A 12,932-nucleotide genomic window follows, 5' to 3' on the forward strand; every position below is an offset into this window, starting at 1 on the left:
CAGGCGGCCAGGCTGCCTGCCGCCATCTTGGTTGGCAGTTAATTTGCACATCGCCCTGATTAGCCAATGGGAAGGGTAGCGGAGGTACGGCTATTACCATGTTTCTCTTTTATTAGATAGGATATGCATAACCATAGTGTGGGGAAAGCCTGGGCGTTGGACAGGAGCAGGGTGGAAGAGGTCAGGGGGCGGGGGGGGAAGGGAGGATATCTGTAATACTCTAAACCAGTGGGTCTCAACCTTTGGGTCACGATCCCTTTGGGGGTCGAATGACCCTTTCACAGGGGTCACCTAAGACCATCGGAAAACACATATATAATCACATATTGTTTTTGTGATTAATCACTATGCTTTAATTATGTTCAATTTGTAACAATGAAATCGGGGGTCACCGCAACATGAGGAACTGTATTAAAGGGTCGTGGCATTAGGAAGGTTGAGAATCACTACTCTAAACAATAAAGATATGTTTTTTAAAAAGCATAGAGAGCCAGAATCTAATTTACATTTTAGTGGGATTTTGAAGGTCTGATCTGTTAAGAATGGATTTACAGGAGTAAGAGACCAGTTAGGAGTCAATTACAGCACCCCGTGTGGGATGTAAACAGCATAGGGTGTTAGTGATAGAGAAGAGTCAAATACAGATATCTTTAAGGTTGTGCCTTCAGGATTTGCTGCTGTATTGGATGTGGAATTTTCAAGAAAGAGAAATCAGAATGACTCCAAGTTGTTTCCTAAACAAACAGAAAATGATTGAGATATGGAAGAAAGTATCAATAATTTGGTTTTAGACATATTAGGCCAGCCGTGGGCAAACTACGGCCTGCGGACCGGATCCAGCCCATTCAGCTGTTCTATCCGGCCCGCGGAGCCGAAAGAGCGGAGGGTTCTCTTGCTCTCCCCTCCGCTCCTTCACCAGCAGCAGTGTTAACATGTATTAGTTCACACAAACACTCCATCCATGCTTTTGTTCCGGCCCTCCGGTCCAGTTTAAGAACCCATTGTGGCCCTCGAGTCAAAAAGTTTGCCCACCCCTGTATTAGGCTAATGATGCATATTAACATTCACTTCAAACACTCACCTAGGCAGGAGAATAGAATTAGAATTCAGGGGAGAGACTGGAGTTATAGGAACATATGAGGTGATTAGGACCAAGTGACTAAATGAGATGGAGTACATCGGAACTAGAAAAATCGGGAGGTCTGTGCACTGTTTTAGTCTAACATTAAGAGATTTGAAATGAAGGAGGATCCAGCAAAAGACACGAAAAAGGAGGAGCCTGTGAAGCAGACAGAAAATAAAGAGCATGGTTTCCAGAAGTCAAGTGTTCTAAGAAGAGAAAGGATTGAGCAACTATGTCACATGGTGCTTAGAGGTCAAGTACAATTAAAAATTGATAATTGTCCTTTGACTTTGACAGTATTTTTGTAACCAATTTTGGTGGAATAACAGGAACTATTGGTCAGAGTCTGAGAGAGTGGGAGATGAAGTAGAGGTAAAACTTAAATGACAGTTTTTAAGAGATTTACTCTAAATAACAGCAAAAAACAAATGGGATAGAATCTTAAAGATGATGTGGAACCAAAGGTGGGTAGTTTATTCTGAGTAGGAAATAGTATAGCATTTTTTTATTCTAATGAGAATAACCTACTATACCAGACTATTGATGCATGTGAGAATAATAGCAGGAGCAAAGTCTTTGAGTAGGGGGAAGGGACTGAATCCCATGCATGTAGAGGTTTTGGGTCTATGTAAGTGTGCAGAACATCCATTCATTGTAACAGAAGAGAAGGAAGAACACAGAGATGTAATTTGGAAAGTTTGGTGGTTAAGGTTGAGGAAGTTATTTCCTGATTGCTTCTTTTTTTTTTTTTAACCAAGAAAACCAAGGAAAAGCTGAGAGAGGAAGAGGGAGAGAGTATTGGAGCTTTGAAAAGAAAAGGAAAGAAATGAAGAGATTATATAAAACTAGAGGCCTGGTGCATGAAATTCGTGTGGGGGGGCCCAGCCTGCACCCTCTCCAATCTGGGACTCCTCGGAGGATGTCCAACTCGCAATCCAGGACTGCTGGCTCCTAACTGCTCACCTGCCTGCTGGCATGATTGCTCCTAACCTCTCTGCCTGCCTGCCTGATCCCCCTAACTTTGCCCCTGCCAGCCTGATCCTCCTAAATGCTCTCCCTTTCCAGCCTGATGACTCCTAACTGCCCTCCCCTGCTGGCCTGGTCACCCCTAACTGCCACTACCTCTGCCCCACCACCGTGGCTTTGTCCAGAAGGATGTCCAGAAGATGTCCAGTCTAATTAGCATATTACCCTTTTATTAGTATAGATAGTTCTCTTAAGAAAATGAGTTGCCAGGCAGTGCTTGAGAGCCAGATGAGATCAGTCAGCATGGTTCTGCAGTTTCACAAGAGTTTAGGTTTATGCAAAGGAGTGATTTTAATGATGGGCTTAGATTTCAAGCAATACATTGGCAAGAGAAGGGTGATAGCCAGAGAGAAAGTGATGGAGTAAATGGATTAAAATTCCTAGTAGAGTCAATGAATTATTTGAAGAAAACTATTAGAGGAAGTGAGCTAGAAAAAATGAGATTATATAGAGATGGTATTGGAGGATAGAAATAGGAAATTTTAGAGGTGGCGTGGTTATTGTTAATAGCCAGTATGACCATAAGAGTCGATTGCTGGTGGCAGTGAAGGAGACCAGATTGTTGGAGGACTCCTCAGTCTATGTATACAAACCCACCATGAATGATGACAGAAGTAGAGGTGAAGAAAAAGACTGAGTCGGGCTTTTTCTTTTTTTAAATCCTCACCTGAGGATATTTTTCCATTGCTTTTAGGTAGAGTAGAAGGTGGGAGAGAGGGAGAGAGGGAAAGTGAGGGACACATCAATGTGAGAGACATCAATTATTTGCCTCTCACATGGAAGTGCTAGGGATCAAGCCAGCAACTGAGGTACATGCTCTTGATTAGGAATCAAATCCCAGATGCTTCAGTGCATGTGCCAATGCTCTAACCATTGAACATAACTGGCCAGGGCTGAATTGGGCATTTAAGTCCTTAATAAATAAGGGGAGTCAACCAGTCCTATATAATAAAAGCCTAATATGCTAAGTGTCCGGTCGACCAGTTGACCCTTCAACCAATCAAAGCATAATATGCTAATGATATGCTAAGGCGGCTGAACTGCTCACTATGACATGCACTGACCACCAGGGGGCAGACGCTCTAACCGGTAGGTTAGCTTGCTGCTGGGGTCCTCAGCGAGAGGGGCTGGACATGCCCTGGAGCCCTCCTGCAGTCCCTCCCTGGCTGGCCAACCTCCCACATTTCTCCCAGGCCTTGATCATAAACCGGTGGGGTCCCTTGGCCTGGCCTGCGCCCTGTCGCAATCCTGGACTCCTTGGGGGATTTCAGAGAGCTGGTTTTGGTCCAATCCCATAGGGGTAGCACTACTCAGCCAGAAGCTGGGCTCATGGCTGGCGAGCACAGTGGCAGTGGCAGGAGCCTCTCCCACCTCCGCAGCAGCACTAAGAATGTCTGACTGACGGCTTAAGCCCTCTCCCCTGAGTCAGACATCCCCCGAGGGCTCCTGGACTGCAAGAGGGTGCAGGCCAGGCTGAGGTACCCTCTGAGTGCACGAATTTCGTGCACCGAACCTCTAGTCCTAAATAATAAAAGCCTAATTTGCAAATTGTTCCCTTTACCAGGAGTTTGACCAGGGGGTGGGGCCAGCCGGCCAACGGCAGAAAGGGAGGCCCCAGCCAGCTACAGGCAACCGCCAGAGGAAGCGATGCTGCAGCTGGCTGCTGCTAGGGACCCTACCCATGCACGAATTTCATGCACTGGGCCTCTAGTAGAGACAATAAATGTCTAGAGCAAAGCAGAGCTGTGGATGATATGATTTCATAGCATGTACTTCAAGGAACCTGGGGCTTAATGGAGGAGCGTGACTAGTCATCTGGAAGCTGAAATCAGTATTAAGAGGAATCTCAATCCCATCACCAGGCCCAGGTTTTCAGGACTGTAAGTGTAGAACAGCTCAGTTGGCTGAGCATTGTCCTATGCACCGAGAGGTCACTGGTTCAATTCCCTATCAGGGCACATGCCTGGGTTGCGGGCTCACTAGCGTGCAGGAAGCAATCAATGGATGCTTTTCTCTTTGATGTTTCTCTATCCCTCTCCCTTCCTCTCTCTCTAAAAAATGAATTAAAAAACATATTTTTTTATAAAAGGATAAAGCAGCCCCAATCTGAGAGAGTTCTAGGGGAAGCAGTTTTCATAGGATGCTACATGTTCAGAGGAGAAGTGGAGAAAATAGATATACCCACAGAAAGTGGGACAGCATATTATATCAGTACATTAAAAGTAGAACTGAGCCCTAATTGGTTGCAGGTTCTATCCCCTGCCCTAGTTGGGTCACATGCAGGAGGCAACCAATCGATGTGTCTCTCTCACATCGATGTTTCTCTCTTCTCTACCTCTCCCCTTCCCTTCCACTCTCTCTAAAAATTAATGGAAAAATGTCCTCTGGTGAGGATTGAAAAGAAGTAGAACTGCAAGGGTTCTCCTGAAATGACAAATATAAATTTGTTTAAATTCTTGATTTCTTTACTTAACATGGTTTTTATTTTTTTAATAGGTTTTATTGATTTTTACAGAGAGGAAGGGAGAACGATAGAGAGAAACATCAATGAAAGAGAAACATAGATTGGCTGCCTCTTGTACGCCCCCTACTGGGATTGAGGCCACAACCAGGCATGTGCCCTGACTGGGAGTCAAACCAGGGACCTCCTGGTTCATGGGTTGAAGCTCAATCACTGAGCCACACCAGCCAAGCTAACTTGGTTTTTATTGATTAGACTTAAAATAATTGTTTTCTTCCCCATCCTTACTTTTCTCCACTTTTTTTATATAGCAGACAATATGAAACACCCCTTGAAGGCAACTTAATTAACCAAGAGATTATGCTAAAACGGCAAGAAGAAGAAATGATGCAGCTCCAAGCTAGAATGGCCCTTAGACAGTCTCGGTTGAGCCTTTATCCAGGGGATACAATCAAAGCTTCCATGCTTGACATCACCAGGGATCCTTTAAGAGAAATGGCTCTAGAAACAGCCATGACGCAAAGAAAACTAAGGGTAAGTTGATTCTCAGATTACTGCATCTGAACTTTGTCTCATGGGGAAATGTTATGCAAAGAATTCTTAAATATTCTAAAGGGATCCTAAAGTTACCTGTAAATGAAATTGAAATCTCACGTTAGTTTTCATAGCTGGCTTTATTCAGCATTGTGAGGATCTTTTTTTAATAAGAAATTCATTATATCAAAACCCAAGAAGATCAGATAGATGTTCAAGGTTAGTTCGGAAGCTCATGAATGTTATCAAGGACATTCTGTCTTTCTGCTCTGTCATTTTCAGAATTGTGGCAATAATTCACTTTATAGTCATGGTAGCTCCAAGCATATACCCTCATATTACAATATCCAAACACAAGGATAAACAAATACGCATTTTATATCTGTGAGGGATTTTTTTACGTGTTTCCGTTGGTTTATTTTTGTTTCAATATATGCCGTTTATTTTTATAAACATAAGCTCAAAATGAGCAGACTTCTTATTTCATGTAAAGTATCTTGGAAAATTTTACAACTTCTATAATATTATTGTTAAGGGCAGTAAAGTATTCCATTTTGTGAATTTACCATGTACCATAATTTTTTTCCCTTTTTTAAAAATATATGTTTATTGATTTCAGGGAGGAAGGCAGTGGGAGAGAGAGAAACATCAATGAGAGAGAATCATTGATTACCTGCTTCCTGCACACCCCCTACTGGAGATCGAGCCCACAACCTGGGCATGTGCCTGTGACTGGAAACGAGCCTGAGACCCTTCAGTCCACAGACCAACGCTCTGTCCACTGAGCCAAACTGGCTAGGGTCCATACTTTCTTTAATAAGTTTCTAATTATTGGACATTTTAAATTTTTCTAATTTGTTATTGTTTTTTTGTTGCTATTGCAAGCATTGCTCCTTTGAACATCCCTATAGCCAAATCTTTGCAAATATGTTCCTCCAAATAAAATAGCCAAATCAAAGGCAACACCTTTTAAGACATTTGACACATATTATTAAATTGCCCTCTTCAAAAAGTTTGTACTAATTTATGCTTTTATGATCATGCCTGTTTCACTGTATTCTTACCTATTCCAGATATTATTATCATCATCATCATCACCACCAATTTGGTAGGTGAGGCAATCTTTCATTTGTATTGTTCCTTTACAAATCATTCTTCAAAAGAAAAATAAATACTAGTAAAAGGGATAAAATCTAGAATGATTTTTTTTCTTTTTTGTTCTGCATTCAGAAAATATATTACCCTCTTCTGTTTTGTTTTAATTTTTAAAATCTGGAATTGAGTTGTAATTGATAAGACACTGTCCCATTTTAAAGTTATTAAATTCCAATAAACATACTGAATTTGTTTTAAACTGGAGATACTTTATTATCCTATATAATTAAGTGATAATATGCAAATTGACCATCACACCCTCACAAGATGGCTGCCTGTGACCAGGCCGGCAGGGAATTAGGAGCGACCAGGCTGGCAGAGAGGGGGCATTTGGGGCCGACCTGGCCAGCAGCAGGGGGCAGATAGGGACAACCAGGCCGGCAGGGGTGGGCAGTTAGGGGCCATCAGGCCGGCACACAGAGGCAGTGAGAGATGATCAGGCTAGCAAGGGGGGGAGTGGGGCGCAGTTAGGGGTGACCAGGCAGGCAGGCAGGTGAGCGATTAGGAGCCAGTGGTCCAGGATTGTGAGAGGGATGTCCCCCAAGGGGTCCCAGATTAGAGAGAGTGCAGGCTGGGCTAAGGGTCCCCCAACCCCATGCACGAATTTCATGCACTGGGCCTCTAATGTCTTTGTCAAAATTAGGCAATAGCAGGGTATCATACTAAATTTAATTTAATTTAAAGGCACACATAAAGCATAAAAGGCACACATATATACACATCACTTTCCTAAATCATAGAATTCGTGTAAAACTTTGGCTCATTACAGATTCATATAAATGGCAGTCTGCACCTTTACAATATGCCACTATTACGTGTCATCCCACTAAAAACCTGTGCTGTCATATAGGCAGTCAGTGCCTGGCTATTTTAAAAACACTTTATCAGAGACATGCTTTATCAGTGACTAGAGAATTTGAACTATTGGTCATTAAATGGTCACATGGTGGTATGGTGTTTGTTGTTGTTTTCTGAAAAGAGCAAGAAGGGTATGTTTTGGGGGCTGAAAAAGAGTACTAGTATTAGAGGAACAATTCCACAATTGAATTAATGTTCTTTCCCAAAACATAAATTTTTATTTAATTTTGTTTTTATATTACTCTTGATGCAGACACATTTTAACTTGTTCATACCCTGTTGCCGTAGTTGATCTATATTAGATTCTGTTTCCCATGGCAGGCCATTCTCATTTTTTTCTGCTTTATTTCTATTCTTGTTTAAAATGTGCCCTATTGGTTCGTTCGTTGATTATTAACAAACCCATATAATGTTAAACTTTTACTTAAATGGTATCTGTCATGTTTCACACTTGGTTAATTGGGTAGAATTCCCACACCAAGCACTAAAATGATCTGTACAACCAAAAGCAAAGAAAAAAGACAACATAAAAATAAAACTTCAGGAGCCTCCATGAGTTCATACCCACACACCACCTGCCTTTGGCTTCAAGATTAGCCCTGCTTTTTCCCACCTTTTGTCCATTTGGACGTAATCTTTCAATCTATTCTGATCCTACTCTGACCTGGAGTCTATCTTGATTTAAGATATCTCCTCAATCAGTTCTTCCCTCTGGGCAGAAACCCTGGATATACAGTAGGTCAAGGTAAAGAGTACATTGAGAAGCAATAACTATGGTGTGTGGACTCCACTTTCTCCCTCTCCCAAGTCCTCCCAGCTCCTGAGATAGGATTTTCTTACTTGAGACAGCGGTAAGGGGCAGAAGCTATGATACATATACTATCCCTAATAGTCAGTATTTTGAACCAAAGAATAGTGTCACAAGGTTCCAAGAACATACTTACAGATGGATATGAATATTTTATAATCACAAATGTATATTTTGACAATCACAGTATTTTATATATTTTGTTTTTTAAATTATGACTTGTTTTAGGACAGATTCAGTATCACTCTCTAAAACAGTGAGATGCTGTACAATCCCTTCACACATTAGCAATATTAAACCACATCCTTAATGAGCTTGAAACTCTATATTACTTCAACAATTAAGACTGCTATTGTGCTTTTAAGAGTCTGAGTCATTCTGGAGTCCAAAAATGGAAAATCTTGTGAAACAGTATAAAACTAGGCTTTTCACTTGACATCACTGGTAGAAAACAGAGCTGAGGAAAAGCTTCTGTCCACACTAAGGCACCTTCCCTTCCTGGTCTGGTAAACTCCACTGTCCTTCTTTATTGAAAGTTTCTGCATTTGTTTCAGGTCACCTACTTCTAATCAGGTGGCTTTACATGTCATTTATTTTTATTAGTACATTATTTCTTTTGAAGGAAAGAGCGAGAATAATTAAATCTCTTAATTTTACTTATTATGTGATTTGCAGAATTTCTTTGGCCCTGAGTTTGTGAAAATGACGATAGAACCTTTTGTATCTTTGGATTTGCCACGGTCTATCCTTGTGAGTAATAAAACCAATTTGTATCACTCTTAGAAAATAATTTCAGTAATGATTTGAAGGAAAAAAGAACAGTTGAAATTCTTACAAAGTTTACTTTAATAGATGCCATTCTTTTTTCTTTTTTTTTTTCCAATTGTAGACAAAGAAAGGGAAGAACGAGGATAACCGAAGGAAAGTGAACGTAATGCTTCTGAGTGGGCAGAGGTTGGAACTGACTTGTGAGACCAAAACCATATGTAAAGATGTGTTTGACATGGTTGTGGCCCACATTGGCTTGGTGGAACATCATTTGTTTGCTTTAGCTGCCCTCAAAGGTACCAACATTTTTAAATTCAGGTTGCAATATGAAAACTTGGCAACAATTTGACTGACCTGTTATGCCCAACCTTGCTTTGAGAAACAGTAATTACATAAACATTCAGCAGGGAGGAGTAGGAGTCTAGGAGCTCCCTTCCTTCTTCTAACGAGGTGCATTGTTTTTGTTTTCTGTTTTCTTCCTTTTAACCCTCACCCAAGGATATTTTTCCATTGATTTTTAGAGAGAGTGGAAGAGAGAGGGAAAGACAGAGAGAAACACATGGATTGGTTGCCTCCTGCACGAGCCAACAACCAGGGCCCGGGCTGGCAACGAGCCTGCAACCAAGGTTTGTGCCCATGACTGGACTCGAACCCAGAACCCTTCAGTCATAGGCCGATACTCTATCTACTGAGCAAAACCAGCTAGGGCAAGATGCATTGTTTTAGTGGCTGTGTCTTTTTGTATCTTCTGTACTTGATCATGAAGATTTTTCTTTGGCTTTTGGCTATATAAAAATGGATTTTAATTGTTATATTTTGAAGACCATTGTATATGTCAATTGCCTGCTTATGTACTCTAGAAGTTAGTATCCTGCTAATAGGACTATATAGCAGGACCCTATTTCGGAATCTTCACTTCAACTTCTTTAGCCTACTATCCTGAAATATACAGTGTCTTTATAAATGTTGCTAGTGGATGACTGAAAATATGACTTCACATACTTTCTCCTCATCTGAGCCACTTTCACATCTATAGTGGCCTCAGAGCACAGCTTCATTGGAAGTCACTCCTGGTTGTCAATTAGAATTTCCATAGCAATAAGAAGCCCTTTGTATTTGGGCTTAATAAATCTCTTTAAATTGTTATGTTTATAAATTTCTCTTTAATATTTCAGATTCCTGTTTACCTCAGAATTTATCTTAGAAAGCTTAGACAACGAAGTACCATAAATTATAATTGAAGGATCCTGAAATCCTGCCAGATCAGGACAAGAGAAATATTTCTTTTAATTCAGTTTATTGAATTCTTTTCTTAAAAACTAATAGTCCATTTTGTAGTTATCCAGGAAATATTCAATTAGTGCCAATTGGTTTTCTGTCACTTTACTAATTACAATTTTATGCTAAATAGATAATACTAATTAAAGATATTCAATTAATTAAAATTTCTATATATAATATACCTAATTTCTCAAACATTCTGGATAAATCAAATTTTAGTGAATAATCTTATTATTTGGAGAGGGTCAATAATACTTAAGTGATGATTTTAAAAAAAATAACTCTGGCCAGTTTGCTCAGTGGTTAGAGTATCAGCCCTCTTACTGAAGGGTCATGGGTTCCATTCCCAGTCCAGGGCACGTACCTTAGTTGCAGGTTCGCTCCCTGCCCCCAGTTGGGGGCGGGAGGCAACTAGTCAATGTGTCTCTCTCAAATTGATGTTTTTCTCTTCCCTCCTCTTCCTTCCCTTTCACTCTCTCTAAAAACTCAATGGAAACGGATACCCTTGGGTGAGGATTAAAACAAATAATAATAATAAAATAAATTTTTAAAATGATGACTGTTCTTCCTAGATTTCAGCTGGTAGCTCAATATCCTCCTGTATAATAAAAGCCTAATATGCAAATTGTCCTCTTGACTGGGAGTTCAATTGGGAGTTCGACCAGGGTGTGGGGCCAACCAGCCAACTGCCCTCAGTTCCTTCCCCCAGCTGGCCCCGCCCCCTATTGGCCCTCCCCACCCTGATCGGGGGCGGGGCCAGCCAGCCAACCTCCTGTGTCTCCTTGCCCTGGCAGTGCATGAATTCGTGCACCGGGCCTCTAGTAATAAATAATAACTAATGTTTACTGAATGCTTACCATGTGCCACACACTTTACCAAGTGTTTTATATCCATTATGTCATGTGATCCCTACAACAGCCTTATAAAGTAGGAATTGCAGGAAATGGCACTCTCCTCATTTTACAGACAAGAAAATTGATGTCTAAAGAGGCTAAGTTTATTCATTATTACATAGATAGTAAATGATGTGGCCAGAAGTTAAATCCAGGTTTATCTGTCTTCAGACCCCTCATTCTTTTTTTTCTTTTTTTTTTGTGGTTGTTAATCCTCACCCGAGGATATCTTTCCCATTAATTTTTAGAGAGAATGGAAGGGAGGGAGTGGGAAGAGAGAGAGAAACATTGATGGGAGAGAGAAAAACATGGATGTGAGAGGGACACATGAATTGGTTGCTTCCTGCACCCAATTGGGGCCAGGGATTGAACCTGCAACTCAGGTACATGCCCTTGACCAGAATTGAACCTGAGATCCTTTGATGCATAGGCCAACACTCTAACCACTGAACCACACCCATTAGGGCAAGACCCCTCATTCTTTTTTTAACTATATTTGTATTAATTTCAGGGAGGAAAGGAGAGGCAGAGAGAGAGATAGAAACATCAATGATGAGAGAGAATCATTGATCGGCTGCCTCCTGACATTCCCCCACTGGAGATTGAGCCCACAACCCGGGAATGCGCCTTTGACCAGAATCGAACCTGGGACCCTTCAGTCCACAGGCTGACGCCCTAACCACTGAGCAAAACCGGCCCGGGCAAGACCCCTCATTCTTAAAAGACTAAGCCATATTGCCTCAGAGCACCCTGTCATATTTCTTCATAATTTTACTTTATTCAATATTTCTTTTATCTGAATGTTTTCTTATTTTGTTTTAGATAATGAATATTTCTTCTTGGATCCTGATTTAAAATTAACCAAAGTGGCCCCAGAGGGATGGAAGGAAGAACCAAAGAAAAAGAACAAAGCTACTGTTAATTTTACTTTGTTTTTCCGAATTAAATTTTTCATGGATGATGTTAGTCTAATCCAGTGAGTACACAAGACTTTCTATTTTTCTCTTCTTGACCCCTGGGTTTTTGACCCGTTAGTTTACTGATACTGAACTATTTGATCTGATTAATGATAATGTTTCCTTTATCATAAAAGAAATAATTTCTTCAACATCGTTTATTCAATAATTGTGGCTTAAAAGCTTCATTATAAACTGTCTTGGAAATTAAACTTATCTGCCAATAATACAAATTACCTCAAGATTGAGGATAATGCCCAGATGTCTTGTGTTTGTATTTATTTTCCAGACATACTCTGACCTGTCACCAGTATTATCTTCAGTTGCGAAAAGATATCTTGGAGGAGAGAATGCACTGTGATGATGAAACCTCTTTACTGTTGGCCTCCTTGGCTCTCCAGGCTGAGTATGGAGATTATCAGCCAGAGGTGGGATATTTTTTTTCTCCAGGACCACTTTTGCATTAGTGTTCTTATTCTCAGCATAATTAAAGACTAAATCTAGTTGAGCTGTTTGCTGTTTAGATCTAGAGACTTTTGAGGCTAGTTTGGTACTTCAAAATGACCAAGTTCACCATATACTTTGGTTATATACAATCATACACTGTGGTATTTCTTTCCTCCCTCCCTCCCTCCCTTCCTCCCTTCCTTCTTTCCTTACTTTCTTCCTTCCTTCCTTCCTTCTTTCCTACCTTCTTTCCTTCTTTCCTTCCTTCCTTCCTTCCTTCCTTCCTTCCTTCCTTCCTTCCTTTCTTCCTTCCTTCCCATCAGCCTATCTTTTTTTTAAATTAGCCTATTTCAGAGTTTCAGGCTATCTAACATTTACCCTTTTCCCAATTTCTACCTGGTAGATACTAGACACAGAGTTACCAGTCAAATCTGGATCAAAGGGATCTTCTACTTTCCACATGGATCCATGCAGTAATGGGCTGAGAGCCCAGCAGAGTTCACTGTATGGAGAATAGATGTTCAAGCCCAAATATTCTAGAATTTAAGTGGATTTAAGAGGGAGCAAGAGACTATACCACTCAAGCAGCATCCTACAGAACATTAACCCTATAGTGACATTT

At 40.7% G+C, this 12,932-nt stretch overlaps 1 protein-coding gene across 10 annotated transcripts in view; it reads left to right on the forward strand.

The window, feature by feature from the left end:
* Positions 1 to 12,932, forward strand: part of PTPN13 (protein tyrosine phosphatase, non-receptor type 13) — a 156,016-nt gene that overhangs the window by 63,339 nt on the left and 79,745 nt on the right. For 9 of the 10 annotated variants that reach the window (XM_015566168.1, XM_015566165.1, XM_006767189.2 and 6 more), the window contains 5 exons: positions 4,922 to 5,144; positions 8,641 to 8,715; positions 8,855 to 9,029; positions 11,730 to 11,883; positions 12,153 to 12,291. In XM_015566168.1, the coding sequence (XP_015421654.1) occupies positions 4,922 to 5,144; positions 8,641 to 8,715; positions 8,855 to 9,029; positions 11,730 to 11,883; positions 12,153 to 12,291 (766 nt within the window). The remainder of the gene's footprint in view (positions 1 to 4,921; positions 5,145 to 8,640; positions 8,716 to 8,854; positions 9,030 to 11,729; positions 11,884 to 12,152; positions 12,292 to 12,932) is intronic. The other variant, XM_015566166.1, reaches the window with a different exon arrangement.

Source organism: Myotis davidii, unplaced genomic scaffold, assembly GCF_000327345.1.
Source record: "Myotis davidii unplaced genomic scaffold, ASM32734v1 scaffold662, whole genome shotgun sequence".
In the NCBI taxonomy this organism is placed as follows: Eukaryota; Metazoa; Chordata; class Mammalia; order Chiroptera; family Vespertilionidae; genus Myotis; species Myotis davidii.